The sequence below is a fragment of the Tiliqua scincoides genome, chromosome 5 (assembly GCF_035046505.1).
Source record: "Tiliqua scincoides isolate rTilSci1 chromosome 5, rTilSci1.hap2, whole genome shotgun sequence".
Taxonomy (NCBI): Eukaryota; Metazoa; Chordata; class Lepidosauria; order Squamata; family Scincidae; genus Tiliqua; species Tiliqua scincoides.
Window position 1 is genome coordinate 120,233,277 of NC_089825.1, and position 21,093 is coordinate 120,254,369.

General features: G+C 46.5%; 1 protein-coding gene across 1 annotated transcript; it reads right to left on the reverse strand.

The window, feature by feature from the left end:
* Positions 1-3,333: 3,333 nt before the first annotated feature.
* LOC136653455 (T-cell-interacting, activating receptor on myeloid cells protein 1-like) lies at positions 3,334-17,877 on the reverse strand. Its single transcript, XM_066630352.1, has 4 exons — positions 17,790-17,877; positions 15,284-15,574; positions 5,353-5,664; positions 3,334-3,446 (listed from the first exon to the last, which is right to left on the reverse strand). Exons 1-4 carry the CDS (start codon positions 17,875-17,877, stop codon positions 3,334-3,336), a joined length of 804 nt encoding a protein of 267 aa, XP_066486449.1.
* Positions 17,878-21,093: the final 3,216 nt, after the last annotated feature.

Sequence of the window (21,093 nt, forward strand, 5' to 3'; positions counted from 1 at the left end):
GAGGATCAAGTCGCATTGAAAGGATTGGGACCTCAAAGACAAGGACTACTTAATAATAATAATAATAATAATAATAATAGTTGTTGTTGTTGTTGTTGGCATCCTTGGAAGACTATGGTATCACGCTCTGAATGGTGGTTCTGGAACAGAGTGTCCTCTCCAGTGCGCAAAGCCTGGGTAACGTAGATATGGAGGATAGACTGTTTCCCATGCAGCAAATCCCCCCTCTCCACGTCGCTGAAACGGTGCAATGGAAAGGCAGAGGCCAATACGGTTGGTTCCAGCGGCGTCGCAGGAGTTGCCAGAACGTGACTGTGTTCAGCCATGAACTGCCTCAGGGACTCCGGCTCCGGATTTTGCCTCGAGGTTGACTCCTGAAGCCTTTTCCTTAACTGGATGTAGCTACAAGGCAGTGGAGGTTTGGGATCAGAGTTTTCCTTCTCTCAGATGAGCTGCCTTCCCAGGCTGACGAGTCCCATCTACCCGGTGGCTGTCTGTCGCCTCTTACGACAAGTACAGCCAAACTGAGGGCCTATTCTTATCCCCAGCCCCCAGGGGATTAAAGGGCTCACAATCTAAAAAGATGCAAAAAGAATACTAGCAGACAGCCACTAGAACAGACACTGCTGGGGTGAGGTAGGCCAGTTACTCTCCCCCTGCTAAAAAAAAGGAGCACTCCTGAAAAAGTGCCTCTTACCCAATGAGCAGGGGTTAATTGGATCCAATGCTGTAGTTCAACACTCTCCTCCACCCATCTCCCTTTCTGGATACCAGAAGCAAAAAGAGAAGGAGTGCATTTGTGTGTGGGGGGGAGCCTGTCACCAGTCTGCTGTCTGCAGTGATGCTTCAGTCAGTCTCAGAATACCAGCTGTGGGGGAGCTATGATGGAAGAGGTGTGTACCTCCCAGTCCTGCTTCTGAGCCTCCCAGAGGCAGCTGGTGATGGACCACTGAGAAAAACAGGTCTGGGACGAGATGGGTCTTTGGCTTTTCTTGTGTACAACCTCATACATGGGCTGGCCCTGTCTGCCATACAGGATAGATGGGCTTCTCCTATGAGGAGGCTAGACCCAGGCATGTTGTGGCATCAGGAACCCACCAGCCCTAATAGGCTGCCCAGGGCTTTGGTTCTGAATCTCCCTCCATATTGAAAGAGCCAGATCTGCACTGAGGGGTTCTTCCTGGGTGATGGGATGGAGGAAGCGACTCTTAGAAATACAGCACAAGCCATGAAAGGTCAAGATAGACCCAGATGTCAACTCTAAGGAAATGCAACATCTGCAGGAAGAGGAACTTTTAATAGAACTGGGTGTTTCTATTTCTTGCTTCCACTCTCTGTTTCAGGAAATGAACACAAACACGACTTCCCCTCAGTGGGTCTGATGAAACTGCACCTCACTTGTGAGGTTGGGTCCAATGGGTTAAAACAGTGTGGTTGGAATTTGGGACTGCATCCACGTCTACTCCCTCCTCCTGTTGCCTACACTTCAAATGTCCAGATGCACCACGGACAGGGGGGAAGAGGAGGTGTGGAGGGGAGGAGGGTGCTGAGCTAGAACAGTGGAGGTGGGGGAAAAGAGAGGCTGGTGCATCATGAGGGAAAGGGGAGCAGCTCCATTAACTACAATAGGACTTACTTCTGAGTAGACAGGCATAGGATTTGGCTGCAGTAAGAAGTTTATTCTTCACCATGACTGCCTCAAGAGAACCTGTAAGCTGATCTGCTTTCGATGTCCCTCATATACTTCACCAGAGCTCTGGATGTTTCTCGTGGCTATAATTGTTTTTTACAAGGATGACCGACTTCCCTCAGAAATATCATGCAAGCCACAAATCAGAAGCCAGCCAAGAAGAACATTTTTGGTTATAGAATGTGAAAAAAAACTTTTCTTAGATTGATTTGTAAACAGCTATGATGATCTGCCCCCTTAAATGGACAGGAAACTGGAGTGTATAAGTGAATACTGAAGAACCTTGGATATTTAAGATGATGCTGTCAATCACTGTTTTCATTTTAAATGGCTTAAATCCAGCACAAGCCTCCATGAATTTGAACGGTGAGACACTCAGAATGACTTTGCAACCTGTTCTGTGACACTTATATCGGTCTCTTTCTCAATATGCCAACTCAGCATTTCCCAGACTGGTGGGTCCCACTCCCTCACCCACCCTATGGTGGGTCATGACCAGATGTGCAATAGGTCATGGCCCAATGCTCTGTGTTTCACCCCAAAGCTTCAGGAGGCTGCTTCTGGGTCACACTTGGCCCACAACCTACTCTATATGCAAAATGGAAGTTGCTTCCAGAAGCTTCTGTGAGGCATTCTGGGGAATCACTGCAGCACAGAATACTTAATAAGGTAGATTGTATAAGCTTTTTAGTAATACCCTACCAAATGTTTCCCATGAAGAGGCCATGTTGAGGGGTGCGAAATTTCCTCACCCGCTCTCTGGTGGGTCATGAGTAGTCATCCATTAGTCTCTGGCACTCAACATTTGGACCTGACAAGAGTCCCTTGGGTTGCCGAAGAGAGCAGGAGGGAGGTTTCTTCTCCTCCTCAATGGCTACTGTTTTCAGGATCCAGCTGCTGCCCTCTTGAATTCCATGTTTGTCCTGTTCCAGTTTCTGCTGAAGGGGGGTTGGTGGACCAGGCGATAAACCAGAATGCTCCAGTAAGTACAGCCACCGATACAACTTCCTGTGACTGGTTTGCTCAGATGATCATTTCTTCTACACGCTTCCTCCATCGGCTTCTAAATTCTGTAATGAGCTCTGATGCTCTTGTCTTACTTTTAGAAAAGTAAGAGAATCAGACCCATTACCTTGCCAATACCCAACACCCCACCACAAAGTCCCTAAATTGAATGAGAAAATGAGGGGAGTGCTAATGAGTCCAGTGCAATGTTGTGTAGAACGATAAATGAAAGGACACCAAAAGTGCTCTTTTTCTTGGCACTTTCTTAGTCCACGTTGGTATCCAGGCAGGACAGGGTCTGGGAAGCATGGGGTTAACAGCAAGACATGATAAAGTCAGGGCAGGACATTGCTGGCAAAATCCGATCCACGCAGGCAGCAACTGGTTGAAGAGAACAGGCAGGCCTTGGGCGTCTTTGGCTGCCAGAAGATCCCTACATGGTTTGCAATGAGCTTTTCCATGAGGGAATCATTTCTGCCCATGGAAAGAATCCTGGAAGCTGCCACAGAATAAAACTCCTGGGGCCTGTGGAGAATGACTGGTCATCGCAGGCAAGTGAAGTTGGTTCTGTGGGTTTTGCCGACAGTGTCCTGGAGGCAGCTAAAAAGGCTCCTGGTTGAAAGGTCTGTCAGGGCTGCTTACAGCTGCCCCTTCTTCCAGCTGTGCACAGCCTCAATCACGATCAGCACCAAGACAAGAGAGACTAAGACGGCTGCACTCTGGCGGATGTTGGTCACAGCAGAAGCGTGATCTGTAAACATCAGAGAAGAGTCACTCGGCTGTTGCTGCCCTTCCTTACCTGATGATGTGCCAGTACCTTCTCCTCCCACTCTCCAGTGCTCAGGCCCAGCACTCTCCTCCACATTACCTCTTCCTCTTAGTTGCCCTCTTCTCTTTCCAAACCAGGGAGTGGAAGGAAAAGGAGAGCAGTGGAGGCACATCAGCAGCTAGAGATGGGCCGGAGGCAACTACTTTAGTTGGCCTCATGGATGGGCCAGCCCTGACATCCTTCATCCAGCCACCCTCATGCAACCCACTCTCTCTACTAAGCTATCATAGCCTTCCAGTCCAATTCTATTCTTTTCTCCACCACTACCCACCACTGGTGTAGCTTTGCCAAAAGTGGGCATGTTGTGTCCAGCTGGGGGAGGAGGAAGACTGGGAGCCTTTGGAGAGGAAAGGGGATTTAACAAGTCTCCTTGGACCTGTGACAGTTATTTCGCTAGCACAGGTCTGAGGAGAAAATGGCGACCAGGGAGGTTGCTGCTAGAGGGGATAGGATCTGGTGTGCACCATCGCCACCAGGTCCACACCTTCCTGCAGCTTCACCACCCAGTTTCTTCTCCTTCCCCACCCTCTTCCACCCTCCCCCAGCCCTCCTGCCTCTCCCACCGGTGCACCTGCTACGGCAGATGACTGGTGCTCCAGTGATGTGTGCAGGAAGGCTCTGGCCTTCCCATCTTCACTTGGGCAGTGCACTACTCAGTGTGCTGCCAGAGTATGCTTTATGGCTGCTTTTCAGCAGCCATGGCCATTGGAACATGCATTCTGCCACATACGGTTGCCACCTCTCAAAAAGGATATGGTGGAACTGGAAAAGGTGCAATCTTATGCCCTTCATCCTATCACAGCCTGCCTATCCGTTAGTTCACATCCTGTTCCTGATACACCCTTTCTGACAGCAAATGACAAGCTGCTTTTGCCATTCCTCACAAAGAGCTTCATCAAAGGCAGGTAATTGATATTGCCAATCACAATCCTGGGAAATGCCAAATTCATTGAGGGATGGGAGGTTTGGGAAATGGGAGAGAATACCAGATGTTACCCCTTACCTATCACAATCAGCTCCACAGAGTCACTTGGCCCTGACCAGACAAATGGATTCTCTCTGCGGTGATACTGACAGTGAGTGAGGCAACAGTATAAATAGCAGTGAGGCAAAAAGACGGTGAGGCAACAGTATAAATAGCCGTATCCAGGATCAGAGAAGCAAAGAAGAGAAAGGAAAATGGGCTGTCATTAGAAGCATGGGCTGAGACAAATGTTGCTAAATGGAGAAAGAGTCAGGCCCAGCCCAAGCCCTCCTGGTACCTGACACTGAGCTCTGGGACTGCCCTCTTTGCAGGGTGCAAAGCATGCTGTGGAAATGTTCTCTCTCCCCCAAATCCTTTGGCAACTGAGTTTCACCTTGTGTTTTGTCCACCTCCCACCCACCCCAATTTTGTATGTTGGAAACTTATTTGATGCACAAATGCCTCATGTTTTTCTATGAGCACCACAGAGATAAAAAGCTGGGTCATGATCTCATTCCTCTCTCCATACTCCACCTGCCTTGCTGGGGTTGTTGTCATTCATGGACCCGCTGGTGCTGCGTTAAAGGGGAAAGATAGATCAAGCAATACATTTCCTGCCATCTCCAGGGCCATATATGCACCTATATGCCCTCTCATTGACATCTCTTTGTTGCTCTCCAACCCATTATCTGCTTGTACTCTTTGATGGCAACTAGGCTGTAGCTTCCGCCATTCCCCACCAACAGCACAGTCAGAGATCCCTGTGAAGGTATTCCATTGCCAGTCAACATACTGGACATTCCTGTTCCAACGACAGAGGATGTGATTGGGAAGAGGGAGGGCATGCCAAGTGTAGCCCCTTACCTTGCTGAAAGGGCTGCCCAGGGTTGTTTGGCAAAACAAGTTCCACAGGGTCGCTTGGCTCTGACCATATAAATGGTTCCCCTTTGTGGTGATAGTGACAGGTGTAGTTCCCAGCATCCTCCAAACTTAGCATGTGGAAAAGGAAAGAGCCCGTGTCTCCTGCTGCCTCGACCATCTGTACTGCTGTGAGGTTACTGGATTTGTGCAGGGAGAAGATCAGACCTTGCCCCTGTGTCTGACATTCAATGGTGACATTTTTGCCTAGAGCAGGCTTTCCTTGCACCAGGATGGAAGGTTTCTTGAGCTTGGGATCTGGAAGTAGGAAAATGACAATGGAGCCCTAAGGTTAGTTTACAGTTCGTATTGTCCTACTGAATCCATTCATTATATATGGGTGCAATCCTAATCCCTGATGTCAGTACTTTCCAGCACTGGCAAAGCGGTGCCAATGGGATGTGTGCTGCATCCTGCAGTTGGGTGTCACTCACGGAGGCCTCCTCAAAGTAAGGGAATGTTTGTTCCCTTACCTCAGAGCTGCATTGCCCTCGTGTCAGTGCTGGAAAGGGAGGAATGGGGTAGAGGCTGTGGCAGGGAGGCAGTGTGTCAAGACTGGCAATATCATCAAGATGTGCACATTTTCTCTTCTGTCATTTGCAGCTATTGAGTTTGTATGTGTGAACAAAGTGCTTATTTCTGGTCATAATATGCTTAATGACATCACTTACCACTTAATGATGTCATGTCTGGCCTTTAGCAGGTGTCACGAATGCTTTTTAGCCCACCATATGAAATGGGTTTGACACACTGACCTAATTCTTCTTTTGCAGACAGACCTCAATTTGTCCATTTGTACAGTGGGTGCTGATATCCCCTCCCCCCACTGGGACTCACTGAGATGGCAGGCTTGGGTAAATCTTAAGAACATAAGAACAGCCCCACTGGATCAGGCCATAGGCCCATCTAGTCCAGCTTCCTGTATCTCACAGCGGCCCACCAAATGCCAAAGGGAGCACACCAGATAACAAGAGACCTCATCCTGGTGCCCTCCCTTGCATCTGGCATTCTGACATAGCCCATTTCTAAAATCAGGAGGTTGCGCATACACATCATGGCTTGTACCCCATAATGGATTTTTCCTCCAGAAACTTGTCCAATCCCCTTTTGAAGGCGTCTAGGGTAGACGCCAGCACCACATCCTGTGGCAAGGAGTTCCACAGACCGACCACAGGCTGAGTAAAGAAATATTTTCTTTTGTCTGTCCTAACCTGCCCAACACTCAATTTTAGTGGATGTCCCCTGGTTCTGGTGTTATGTGAGAGTGTAAAGAGCTTCTCCCTATCCACTCTGTCCATCCCCTGCATAATTTTGTATGTCTCAATCATGTCCCCCCTCAGGCGTCTCTTTTCTAGGCTGAAGAGGCCCAGACGCCGTAGCCTTTCCTCATAAGGAAGGTGCCCCAGCCCCGTAATCATCCTAGTCGCTCTCTTTTGCACCTTTTCCATTTCCACTATGTCTTTTTTGAGATGCGGCGACCAGAACTGGACACAATACTCCAGGTGTGGCCTTACCATAGATTTGTACAACGGCATTATAATACTAGCCGTTTTGTTCTCAATACCCTTCCTAATGATCCCAAGCATAGAATTGGCCTTCTTCACTGCCGCCGCACATTGGGTTGACACTTTCATCGACCTGTCCACCACCACCCCAAGATCTCTCTCCTGATCTGTCAGACAGCTCAGAACCCATCAGCCTATATCTAAAGTTTTGATTTTTTGCCCCAATGTGCATGACTTTACACTTACTGACATTGAAGCGCATCTGCCATTTTGCTGCCCATTCTGCCAGTCTGGAGGGATCCTTCTGGAGCTCCTCACAATCACTTCTGGTCTTCACCACTAGGAAAAGTTTGGTGTCGTCTGCAAACTTAGCCACTTCACTGCTCAACCCTGTCTCCAGGTCACTTATGAAGAGGTTGAAAAGCACCGGTCCCAGGACAGATCCTTGGGGCACACCGCTTTTCACCTCTCTCCATTGTGAAAATTTCCCATTGACACCCACTCTCTGCTTCCTGGCCTCCAACCAGTTCTCAATCCACGAGAGGACCTGTCCTCTAATTCCCTGACTGTGGAGTTTTTTCAGTAGCCTTTGGTGAGGGACCGCGTCAAACGCCTTCTGAAAGTCCAAATATATAATGTCCACGGGTTCTCCCAAATCCACATGCCTATTGACCTTTTCAAAGAATTCTATAAGGTTCGTGAGGCAAGACTTACCCTTACAAAAGCCATGCTGACTCTCCCTCAGCAAGGCCTGTTCATCTATGTGTTTTGAGATCCTATCTTTGATGAGGCATTCCACCATCTTACCCGGTATGGATGTTAGGCTGACCGGCCTATAGTTTCCCGGGTCCCCCCTCTTTTCCTTTTTAAAAATAGGCGTGACATTTGCTATCCTCCAATCTTCTGGCACCATGGCCATTTTGAGGGACAAGTTGCATACCTTAGTCAAGAGATCTGCAACTTCATTCTTCAATTCCTTAATAACTCTGGGGTGGATGCCATCAGGGCCCGGTGACTTATTGATCTTTAATTTATCAATGAGGTCTGAAACATCTTCTCTTTTAACCTCTATCTGACTTAACTCCTCGGTCAGGAGGGGCTGTTCGGGCAGCGGTATCTGCCCGAGGTCTTCTGCCGTGAAGACAGATGCAAAGAACTCATTTAATTTCTCTGCCATCTCTAAGTCTCCTTTTATCTCCCCTTTCCCTCCCTCACCATCCAGAGGGCCAACCGCTTCTCTGGCGGGTTTCCTGCTTCTAACATATTTGAAGAAGCTTTTATTATTCCCCTTAATGTTGCTGGCCATGCGTTCCTCATAGTCTCGCTTGGCCTCCCGTATCACCTTCTTACATTTCTTTTGCCACAGTTTATGTTCCTTTTTATTCTCCTCATTAGGGCAAGACTTCCATTTACGGAAGGAAGCTTGCTTTGGACAGAGGTAGAACAAGCGTCAGTGGAGCATCACCTTCAGCCTATGTAATATGAGCAGCATCTGTATGTGCAAGGTAAAGGTTGGGATCCAAGTGTGAATATACTCAAGGTAGTGATCTGGGACATGAGCAAATGAAGCTTATATTCATGGCCTGTTGAATCCTCATTTCTTCAAGACATTGACATCAGTCTGTTTCACAGCAGGGAATTCAGAGACAGAGATGATCTGAGGTAGAGAAGATCAAGTGAGTGCTCACTACAACAGTGTTTGAGGACTGCAGCCAGAGAAATAAGCAGAGACATTGTTGGGTAAGAGAAGTTATTCATGTGAATGGTGAAACCACATGTTCTAATCCCCTATAATAAGGACATCTTTTTGTGGTGTTAGTTCTAGAATGTGTTTTAACTCTTCATAAAATTGGTTAACTTCATCCTCTTCAGCGTCAGTGGTTGGGGCATAGACTTAAATTACTGAGGTTAAAAGGTTTGCCTTGAATTCGAACTGAGATCATTCTCTTGTTTTTGAAATTGTACCCCAGTACTGCTTTTCCTATTCTTTTGTTCTCTATAAGGGCTACTCTATTCTTCTATAGGATTCTTGTCCACAGTAGTAAATATAATGTTCATCTGAATTAAGTTCGCCCATTCCTTTCCATTTTAGTCCACTAATTCTGAAGATGTGGATGTTCAATCTTGCCATCTCATGTTTGATCACATCCAGCTTACCTTGATTCATTGATCTTACATTCCAGGTTCCTATGCAGTATTGTTCTTTACAGCATCGAACTTTCCTTTCACTTCTCCACTTCACAAAGTTGGAGAAGCTCTATATAGTCAGTAAAAACAAGACCTGGAGCTGACTGTAGCTCAAATCATGTGTTTCTCATTGCAAAATTCTGACTTAAACTGAAGAAAGTAGGGAAAAAAACATTAGGCCATTCAGGTACGACCTAAATTATAAGAATACACAGTGGAGGTGATGAAAAAAATTAGAGGTTTAGATTTGGTAGACAGAGTGCCTGAAGAACTATGGACGGAGGCTCGTAACATTGTTCAGGAGGTGGCAACTAGAACCATCCCTAAGAAAATGAAATGAAGAAGGCAAAATGGCTGTCTGAAGAAGCTTTACAAATTGCTGAGGAAAGAAGGAAAGCAAAAGGCAAGGGAGACAGGGAAAGATATATCCAACTGAATGCAGATTTCCAGAGAATTGCAAGGAGAGATAAGAAGGCCTTCTTAAATGTGCAGGTAGCAGGTAAAAATTTTTAGGAAGGTTTGGCAAGGAGAGTTAAATGAAGAGTTAAGTGATGAAATTTGGAAAAGTTTACGGAATAAAAGAATAATGAATTTATCTGTTAGAATTAAGGAAAATTGTTATAAATCTATATGGAGATGGTATTTAACACCTGTAAAATTGAACCAGTGCAATAAGGATATAACTAAAGCGTGTTGGAGATGTTAAAAAGAAACTGGCACTTATTTTCATATGTGGTGGTCCTGCGAAATAATGAAAAAAAGTTGGGCAATGATATCTAGAGAGGTTAATGAAATTTTTGGTAAGAATATACTGATAAGCCCACTGATGGCTGTGTTTAGTAATGAAGATATAGAAATGGGAGAATAGGAATTAATCACTATGATGGTAACTGCTGCAAGACTGTTGCTTGCTAGGAATCGGAAAGGAGATAGAAATTTGAATATTGAGGAATGGTACAAAGTCATGTGGAATATAGCTATAAATGATAAATGAACATGTGAGTTGTAAGTTAAGAAAGGAGTTGTGAAAGAAAATGTATTTATGGATATATGGAAGTTATTTTTGGAGCATGCTTTGGAGAAGGGTAAAGGATGTATGCCTGATGAAGAATCAGTGACTTTTTGGAGAAGGAAGGGGAATCCAAATTGAGTAGAATATGAAGATGAAATCAAAAAGGATGAGGTTGGATGAAAATGGGTCATTATTCCCAGAGAAGGGGGTGGGGAGCACTGGCAGATTGGTGGGGATAAATGTATGTTGTGGTGAGATGGGTTTTTTTTTTTTTTTGGTATTCCATTTATTTAAAAAAAAAAAAAAGATTTCCAGAGAATAGCAAGGAGAGATAAGAAGGCCTTCTTAAATGAGCAGTGCAGAGAAATAGAGGAAAACGATAGAAGGGGAAAGACTAGAGATCTCTTCAAGAAAATTGGAGATATCACAGGAATATTTCATGCAAAGATGGGCATGATAAAGGACAATAATTGCAGGGACCGAACAGAAGCAGACACAATTAAATAGGTGGCAAGAATACACAGAGGAACTCTACAAGAAAGGTGTTAATGTCCCTGATAACCACGATGGTGTGATCGCTGAACTTGAGCCAGAGATCCTGGAACTTGAAGTCAAGGGGGCCCTAGGAAGCATCACTAACAAAGCTAGCAGAGGTGACAGTATTCCCACTAGCTCCTTAAAAGTTTAAAAGATGATGGTGTTAAAGTGCTGCACTCAATCTGCTAGCAAATTGGGAAAACTCAACATTGGCCTCAGGATTGGAAAAGATCGGTTTACGTTCCAATCCCAAAGAAAGGCGAAGCCAAAGAATGGGCAAACTACTGCACAATTGCTCTTATTTCACATGCTAGCAAGGTTATGTACAAAGTACCTACAAGCTAGGCTTCAGCAGCACGTGAATCGAGAACAACAAGCTGGTTTTCAAAGAGGCAGAGGAACTAGAGATCAAACTGCCAACATTTGCTGGATTGGTGGTTGGCAACCTTCAGTCTCGAAAGACTATGGCAGGGTTGCTCAATATGTTGATCGCGATCGACGGGTCGATCGCGAGGCAAAATGAGTCGATCGCAGGCTTCTCTCCCGTCCACGCATCCCTGAGAGCGAGCCCCATCCTGGGAGTGACGCATCCCTGGGAGTGAGCTCCCTGGGAGTGACGCATCCCTGGGAGTGATCTCCCGTCCACGCATCCCTGGGAGTGAGCCCAGTCCTGGGAGTGATGCCCCCTGGGAGTGATGCATCTCTGGGAGTGAGCTCCTGTCCACGCATCCCTGGGAGTGAGCCCTGTCCTGGGAGTGATGCCCCCTGGGAGTGACGCTCCCTGGGAGTGAACTCCTGTCCACACATCCCTGGGAGTGAGCTCCCGTCCATGCATCCCTGGGAGTGAGCCCCTTTGACTCTACTGGGGCTGACTTACCTTTCCCCTGTTTTTGCACTGGTATGTATGGAGATCTGCCCCCCCCCCAACTTCCATCTGTTGGTTCTGTGTGCAAGGGGTTTTGCACTGGTCTTGCTGTGATGTCTATATAGAGATCTTCCCTCCCCCACACCTTTCCCCTGTTTTTGCACTGGTCTGTATAGAGATCTGCTCCCCCCCCCCACTAGTATTGGAATCGAGGAAGATCTGGTGAGGAGGTAAATGTGGTGTCAGCAGTGGCCCCTTTAAGGGTAAGGCCTGGGCATCCAGCAGAGTGTGCTGCACAGCTGCAGCCACTTGAAGGCAATAGGGTCCTCAGGGATATAAGAGCACCTGAGGCAGGAAGGGCTCCACTTATTTATGTGAGTCAGCCTTTTCCTACATGAAGATCATTAAGTTCCACCATGACTGATGAACATTTGGAAGTGTGCTTGAGGCTGGCTGTCAGCAGCTACTGTCCGGACTATGCATCCTTGGCTGATTCACTTCAGTGCAAGTCATCAAAGTAAACTCAAGTAATTACAAAAAATGTTTATAGTTAATTATGTTGTGTTGTGCAATATTGGCTCATGTGGTTATGCAAGGTACACCAACATACATTGTACACATAAATGTTATATGTTATGATGGCGCGAACATGTAAAAAAACTCTGGTAGATCTCCGGGCCTTGCTGGGTTTCAAAGCTCTAGAGCCAAAAAAGTGTGAGCAACCCTGGACTATGGTATAAGCCTACAGCACCAGGTATTCCCAGGCGGTCTCCCATCCAAGTACTAACCAGGCCTGACCCTGCTTAGCTTCCGAGATCAGGCATGTGCAGGGTAACAGTTGCTGGGTTATGGAGAAAGCAATGGAGTTCCAGAAAAACATACTTCTGCTTCATCGACTATGCTAAAGCCTTTGACTGTGCGGATCACAACAAATTGTGGCAAGTTCTTAAAGAGATGGGAGTCCCAGACTACCTCATCGGTCTCCTGAGAAATTTGTATGCAGATCAGGAAGTAACTGTTAGAGCTGGACATGGAACAACAACTGTCTGCTTGCCTGCACTGCTCCTCCTCCTTCTTCCATTCCCCAGATTGGGAGAGGAAATGTGGAGGGGAGGAGAGTGCTGAACTAGAACAATGGAGAGTGGGAGAAGCAGAGGCTGGCACATCATTAGGTAATTCAACATGCCCCTTCAGGCATCAGGAGGTTGTGGGTCAGCCCGGATCATGATTGTTGCCAAGTACATGTTTGCTGTTGTGAGGTACAAGTGCTGCTGAGGGCAAATATTGGGTGCAGCTCAAGCCAGGGCTTACGCTCTTTAGCCTCTTCCTCCTGCTTGCCCCTGCCCCATTCCTCTTTCCTCACCCTCTGTGGCATACCTGCACTTGCATGCATGCAGAGCAACTGGGCAGACAGACCTCTTTGGGGGGGGGGGGATAGTGGAAGGAGAGCCTGCTTGAACAAGGGAGGGAGTGTGCATGCATGTGCTGTGAGACAGCAGCAACCCAGACAAGCCTTCCCCCATTGGTTCCTCCTCCTTCTCCTGCCACCAAAACAGCATGAGTGCAGCCTCTTCCCTCTTTCCTCACCCACAGTTACACACTTGGTCAAATGCATGAATCTGCATACCTTGTAGTCAAATCATTATATGAGCAATTGCTCATCCAATGGGAGACAACTGTACACATTTAAAGGGGGAAAGTATATCAAGGAGTAGCTAATGAAAGTGTAGCCTGGTACTGAGTGCAAAATGATGCCCCGGAAGTGACATCACTTCCAGAAGTGACCAGACACAGAATTTGACCCAGACGCAGACCCATACCAGACCCAGACTTCCACACCCAGACGTTTTAAAAAAGTGAAAAATGGGGCAGTGGCATAACTAAGGCATCTGCTACCCAGGGTCAAAGAAGATTTTATAGCTCCTCCCCCTCCATTACAAAATCAAATTTCATTTATTAAGAAAATAAATATAAAGTTTTCTGGTTAATTGGCCATAATTTTTGATAGAATACAGACATTCCAGTGAAGTTTGTTTCACTGCATTCAGCATTAAATTATCTTTCCAATGATATATCACATGATGGTATTCTCTGTACATACCAAGGTTTTCACAATTTTGGCCACTAGTGTCAAGCTCAGCTTGTTTTCTCTGTAAAGCTTGTTGCCCGGTGCAGTTGCTACCCGGCACCCCCTTAGCTACGCCACTGTCGAGGAATGCAATTCTTGCCATCTCCAGGACAATAACGTACCTATGCCCTCTGATGAATGTCTTTTTGTTACTCTCCATTCCCCTATCTGCGTGCATACTTCGAAAGAATCTAAGCAGATGATAGGAGCTGTGCATGTGTACAAAAGTATGGCTTCTTACCTATCACAGCCAGCTTCAAGGAGTCACTTGGCCCTGACCAGACAAACGGATTCTCTCTGCGGTGATACTGACAGGTGTAGTTCCCGGCATCCTCCAACCTCAGGGTGTGGAAAGGGAAATGGTTTGTGCTTCCAGTTGGTGGGATTACCTGTGTTGCTGTGTGGCTTCTGGATTTGTGCAGGGAGAAGGTCAGATCATGCTCCGGTCCCTGACATTCAATGGTAACAGTCATGCTTACAAAAGGCTCCCCTTGCAACTTGATGGAGGGCTTGATGAGGCTGGGATCTGGAGGTAAGAAAAATGCAGTGGGTAATACTGGCTAGTTTACAATCCTCTTGTATATATGCTCTTGAATCTAGTCATTATATCACAGCCTAATCCTAGGCTGGTTTTCCACTGGTAAATCTTGTAATCCACCAGCATAAAGCCAGAATTGCAGGAGCCACAGCCACTCATTCTGCTGCTCACTGCCTATCCTGCAGGAGCCAGTAAGTCCTGTGCCAGCAGTGGTGGGCTGCAGAACCTCCACTGGAGCAAGTAGGTAGCTGGTAGAGTCGGTTCAGGGAATGACTGGGGTGGTTTATTGCAGGAAGATCTTGAAGGCAGCTGCACATGCCAAGATCCTATCTCCTCCCCCCCTTTCCCGGCCTGCACCCTCCTCCAGAAGTCTCCTCAGACACTGTGCTGCTGTAATAAGGGCTACCAATGAAATGCAGAGCATGTTGAATGCAAACAGTTTTGAGCCACTGCTGCAAAACAGTGGCAGCATCAGTGCTCCGCTGTTGTGGCTGATGACTTGCTCTGGTGCAGGTAAGCTGGCGTGGAGGGGGGGAGGATCATGGGTGTGGAGGGAGAGAAACAGGGTTTGTATGGGGAGAAACCAGTGGGTGGGGTGGAAGGGTGGATCTCGCAGCAGTCTCATACACTGGATTTTATCCCCTCTTGAAAAGTTTCCTGCCCATTTTCTCTCAGACATATGACACCAAAACGGCTTGCACATGTGCGAGGAGACCCGTGTTTTTTACTTACCTTCCATTGCTTTGAGGTGGATCTTCCCCCCCCCCCCAGCATGCAGTGTGGGTCTTTTTGGCAGCACTGCCGGCTATAGAGTAGGGGGGATAAGACTGGGCTCCTAGCCTCATAGGCTGCAACCCTATAGTCCTGGGACTTGCCCTAATAAATGCAATGGAGCTGAGTAAACATGCAGAACATTTGCTGTTAGAATTCATCACCTGTAAACAGCGTTAATGGTATTCAAGTGGGAGGAAAATCTATTTTGAAACGAAACAAGTGTTATAGTCAGTGCCACTTTCCCAGGTGACTTATTGATGTGGAAACTGCAAAACCCATTTTAATGCTGTTTTTGTGAAAATAACTCACAAGGACTAAGCCAAAAGCTCACCTGTCACGTTGATGTAGATTTTGTTACTACGGTCTGACCAAGGACCTTCTCCTGTTATAGGATGATATATACACTTGTAGATACCCCCATCTTCTGCCTTGGCATTTAAGATGTGAAATATAACCTCAGGCTGCTCCGCCTTCTTGCCATCAATGATCTTCCGTTCTTCCTTCTCCAAACAGAACTCCATTTGTAAGTAGTTTTCACTCATACAGTGGATGCTGACGTTTCCCCCCAGAGCAACCACATTACTGGGAGTCACAGAGATGGAAGGCTGTGGATTAGGTTGCCCTGCAGAGAAGAGAACATGTGACAGGTCTGGAGAGTGGAGCAGCAGCAGCAGCCTGTCACTGTAAAGTGTGTGTGCAAGGTCATGTCTGGGCTCCAAGTGCAAATATGTCCAGGCTAGAGGTCTGTGACATTCGCAAATGAAGCTCATTTCAGGGCCAGTTTCATCCTCATTTCTTCCAATGTCTGCTGAGAAGCTACTTCAGAACAGGAGCTTCTCACCTGAGCAAGAGCTGAAGTGCCAACAGCAACAAGGACTCTATGGAGTGACTCCATTTCATGTGACCCAAGATAGAGGCAGAGGACATACTTCAGCCTCCTCCTCCCTGTCCCCACTGAACAGTGACAATGTGGGTGAGGGTATCTATCAGAGCTTCCTCTTTATGCTCATTCCCAGGAGAGAACCACTGAATGGCCTGTGAAGGGGATGCAGGTGGTGACTTCTCTTGAATCCTCTGTTGCTGCTTCACAGATGGAAGGATGGAGCAAGAGAACCCTTTGCCTCTATCTTAGATGAGATGGGAGAAGGAGGCTGAGGAGCATCTTTGGAGTAAGGGGTTGCTGTGTTGGCAGCTAGATGAGAAGTGTGTAGAAGATGGATGGAGGCCCTGGGCTGTTACTTCCTTTTGTGAGTGCCGGGCAGAGGCTTCACTAGAACAGCCTCATCTGCACTGTGGCTTCCACATTTGCTTGACACTAAAAAAAATAGCAGGTGAAGCTTGTCATGGCATCCAGATTTACATTATCACCTGCTGATCAAGACATTTGCCAGTCCTCTGGCTTTTTGGTGCTAAACTCAATGCTAGGGAAGCTAGACACTGACCAAGGGTAATAGTACCTAGTGGCAACCCTTCCTGCTTCCTGCTCCCCTGGCTTGCTGAACGTGAGAGGAAATTTGTAGATCTATCCACTTCCACCATCCCATACTAAGGAAACTGGGCAGAGGGGAAGGATCTGGGCAAAACCTCCCATCCCAGGAGACCACAGAACCCAGGGGTTCTTGTTTAAAACTTGGCTGCAGTAGGATCCACAAGTGATCAAACATGACAAAGCACTGAATTAACCATGAACAAGGACTAGGCAGATAAGGAGTATCTAGTACCAAAGAAATAAGAATTAAAATAATGTACTCTAAAACTAAAAATTCTTCTATATATTTTCTGTTGGTCTTTCTGTCCATAAATCTGTATAATAAATCACACAGCCCAATCCTAACTAAATTCCACCACATTGATACAGCAGTACCAGCACGGGCTGCGTGGCATCCCACGGGGCAATTTTGGCTACTGGAGGTCTCCTAGAGGTAAAGGGACATTTGTCCTCTTCCCTGGGGTAAGCCCCAGCAGCTGGAATGGGTCAACTCGGACCTGCACCAGTGATATCGATGTCTGAGTTGCTCCATGTCGATGGATCAGGTCTGGGAAGGGGGGTTAGATAGGCTGTGCACCAGTACCACAGACCCCACCCCCTTCCAGGTCCAATCCACCCACCCTGCCCTGTCATGCCCTCTCTCTACCTTGTTCCACCCCTCACCACCCCTTTTTTAAATCTTGGTATTTTTGAATAATACCATCATGTTATATATCATTTGATGTGTGATTTCATGCAGAATGCAATGAAACAAACCACACTGAAATATCTCTATTCTATCAAATGTTATAGTGAAAAAAGCAGTGGGGCGGGGCTATGTTACATCACCACGTCCATTTTCTGGGACATTGCCCTACCCACTGCATGGGAGGTGACCCATCATGGTGTGATGTGCTGCACCATATGTTGCAAACCCTAGTGATGCCACTGGACCTTCTGCAAAGCTTTGTTTAGCTTTACTAGCCTTAGGGCCCAATCCTGTCCAATTTTCCAGTGCCAGTGCAGCCATGCCAATGGGGCATGCACTGCATCCTATGCTGGGAAGGCAGTCGCACAGGCCTCCTTAAGTTATGGGAATGCTTGTTCCCTTATCTTGTACCCTTTACATTGCGGCTGCACCGGTGCTGTAAAACTGGATAGGATTGGGCCCTTGCTCAGTAGTTTCTTATATATAAAGAAAGCACAGATTTTTCAGATGCGACTTTCCCCAGGGGATTCCTCCCAAACTAAAACACGCAAGGGCGTATCAACAGTCCGGTAAGCATAAATCAGCACACTTTCTTTGCCAATGTTAACTGGAGATTTCAAGAAAGTAAAATTTTACGAAACAAATCAATGAGTTTATTACATGGCGTATTATTGTTGTTGATCATGAACAAGCATTCAGAGGGCTGAACTTGGTACTCATGCCCCGTGGGGGCCCTTTTTGTGCTCATCTGAGCATCATTCATTGAAATGCCTGCTGTTCAGAAGGGGTGTGGAAGGAATTCCAAAGGTGAGACCTGTTTTCTTCATCTGATTATGACGAATTAATATCAGAGAGTCAGAGCTTGCTCTTCTGTGTGTGTGTGTGTGTGTGTGTGTGTGTGTGTGTGTGTCAGAATGTATACATATGGGTAACCCCTGCTAATTGGGTAAGAGGCACTTTTTCAAGTGGGTGCTCCTTTTTTTAGCAGGGGGAGAGTAACTGGCCCACCTCACCCCAGCAGTGTCTTTTCTAGTGGCTGTCTGCTGGTGTTCTTTTGCATCTTTTTAGATTGTGAGCCCTTTTGGGACAGGGAGCCATTTAGTTATTTGATTTTTCTCTGTAAACTGCTTTGTGAACTTTTAGTTGAAAAGCGGTATATAAATACTGTTAATAATAATAATTATATATATATGCTTTTTTTGCTGAGATGTTGAGGCAGGTTACTAGTCCCATCACTGACCTTCTGCTCTCTTTTTAGGACACAGTGAGTTGTATCCAAAGAAAGTCCCTCTCCTCTCCTTTCCTCTCCTCAGACATATGCCCCCCAAATGGCTAGCATACGTCCAAGGAGACCCACAGGCAGAGGTAAGTAAAAAAGTCAACTTACCTCCAGATTGCTTTCAGGTAACCCACCAGCAACATCACCATAGCATGCAGCGCACAACTTTTTGGTGTGGCTATAGTGTGGTGGAGGATAGAACTGGGCTCAAATGGAGCAAAATGGTGGCAGGGAGAGGGGGGGGTCTTTAGTATTCTGCCCTCTGCCCCAGCTTTGAAATTGATCATGACTTCCAGTGTGCTTTTTGATGAGAAAAAAGCTTCCATTCAAAGCCAGTGGGTACTTTCATTCTGATTTAAAGAAGAATACCATCAATGTCACTCTATTTGACAATTGTGAGCCATTGAGGGGAGGGAACCATCTTCTCATTTCTTTAGCTATGTAAATCATCTTTCAAACATTTCCACTGAAATGTTTAGAAACGTTTGTGTTATTGTTATTATTAATTATTATTAATAATAATAAGTGACATGAAGAACCACAGTCTGAGCTCCACTTCTAGCAGACTGTGGACAGAGCATTCAATCACAACAAAAGATACAAGTACTGAGAGGACAATGACTGTGGAAGATGGAATTTCGCTCTCCTTCTACCCCCAATCATCAGCATATTCATATTTTTTTTCTTTTTCTGTACTCACCATCCGAAGTCACTCTCTGCCCAGAGAACCACCATCCTGGAAAGAAGAATTTTCCATTAGTGGAAAGATATTGAGGGAAGAGGAGCTCACACAGGACCTCAAATCCTCCCCGCTTGTCATTGTGCATTTCTGCTCCAGCTTTCCATCCAGGTGAGATACCAACCAAGTAACAGGATGTTGAAAGGAAGCTTCATGTTGGGCACTCGGCTCTGGAGTCAGTAGGGTCTTCTCCTTAGCTTTACTGTCCTGCAAATAAAGATCTCCGCCTCTAGTTTATGGCCTTTTCTTCTCAATCATGAGCTGACACAACAGATTATGGCTAACCTTCTGCATTGCCTTACAAACCACATCCTATTTTGGGCTGTAGCTGCAACTGCAGTCCAAAACAAATTAGAGGAAGTGAAGAGCTCTGAGAACCCACAATGATGAAGCTTAAGGCCTGGCCAAAATGTGAAGTTTTTTGATGTCTCGGCACACAGAGAGGAGGACCTTCAGCCATGCAGTTGGAATCAAGTCTCATTGGGACCTCAAAGCCAAGGAGTACTTTGGATCCAATGCTATAGCTCAACGCCACTCTCTTCCACGCATCTCTTGTTCCTTTCTGGATCCAGGGACCAGAAGGAGGAGTGGAGGGAGGAGCCAGTCATCAGTCTACTGCCTACTGCGACTGCTTCAGTTAGTCTCAGAATACAAGCTACAAGGGAGCCGTGGTGGGAGTCGTTTGTGCCTCCCTCTCCTGATTGTGACCTTTGCAGACGCCACTGGTGATGGACCACTGAGAAAAACAAGTTTGGGAGAAGACTGGCTTTTGTTGTGTGCAGCCTCATGGATAGGTTGGCTCTGTCTGCAACACAGCGAAGACAAGCTTGTCCTGTGCATATGATGGACCCAGGCATGTTGCCACATCAGGAACCCACCAGCCCTAATAGGCTGCCCAGGACTTTGATTCTGAATCACTCTCCATATTGGAAGAGCCAGATCTGCACTGAGGGATTCTTCCTTGGTGTTGGAATGAGGGAAGGGATTCTGAGAAATACAGCACATGCTGTGAACGATAAAGATAGACCCTGACGTCAGCTCAAAGGAGATGCAAAATCTGCAGAAAGAGGAGCTCTTCACAGAATTGGGTTCCTCTGTTTCTTGCTTCCACTTTCTATTTCAGGAAATGGATGTAAAACACATGACTTTGCCTCCTCAGGGCTGATGAAACTGCACCTCACTTGTGAAGTTAAGTCCAATGGGTTAGTGTGGTTGGAGTTTAGTACACTTGGGGCAGGGCCTCTGATAGGAATTTTATCAGGGAGTATGGAATTGCTTTTGGGACACTTTTGGGGCACACAGTTTCTTTTGGGCTCCTTACCTTCTCCACTGGATCATAATTTCTACAAATTGTGATATGTAAAACTATGTAGACTTACACAAAATATGAATGTTAGGCTTCACATAGTAGATGCAAACATTTTCTGAGATCCCAGGAAATTTCTGGCACCATTCCTTTGGCTTCCAGGGCTCCTTTTTGATCCTGGGCCTGGTTACAGCGTACCCCCTGCACTTCCTTCTCATGGAATTTGAGAGTGAGATGCTCAGAGTGCTGTGATTTTTATATTAGTAGTCTCTTTTTCAATATCCTAATTGATGAGAGAAAAGGGAGGTTAGAGGCACCAGTCCTGGGGTTGTCCTGTTTCTTAACTTTCTGTCTTCTATCTCTTCTCAAGAGCATCCCAGTCACTGTCCAAGACTGGTTGGCGCATGACAGAAGATACATAAGTAACATCACTATGATGACAAAAATATAATAATCAAGGAATTATTATGTCTCCTGCCCTTTCATAAGAACATAAGAACAGCCCCACTGGATCAGGCCATAGGCCCATCTAGTCCAGCTTCCTGTATCTCACAGCGGCCCACCAAATGCCCCAGGGAGCACACCAGACAACAAGAGACCTCATCCTGGTGCCCTCCCTTGCATCTGGCCTTCTGACATA

Coding starts and splice junctions, on each gene's coding strand:
- LOC136653455 (XM_066630352.1), bottom strand. CDS start 17,877: ATGAGCACAAAAAGGGCCCCCACGGGGCATGAGTACCAAGTTCAGCCC. Junction 15,575..17,789: donor CAACAACAATAATACGCCAT/GTAATAAACTCA, acceptor TCTTCTCTGCAG/GGCAACCTAATCCACAGCCT. Junction 5,665..15,283: donor AATCTACATCAACGTGACAG/GTGAGCTTTTGG, acceptor TCCTACTTCCAG/ATCCCAAGCTCAAGAAACCT.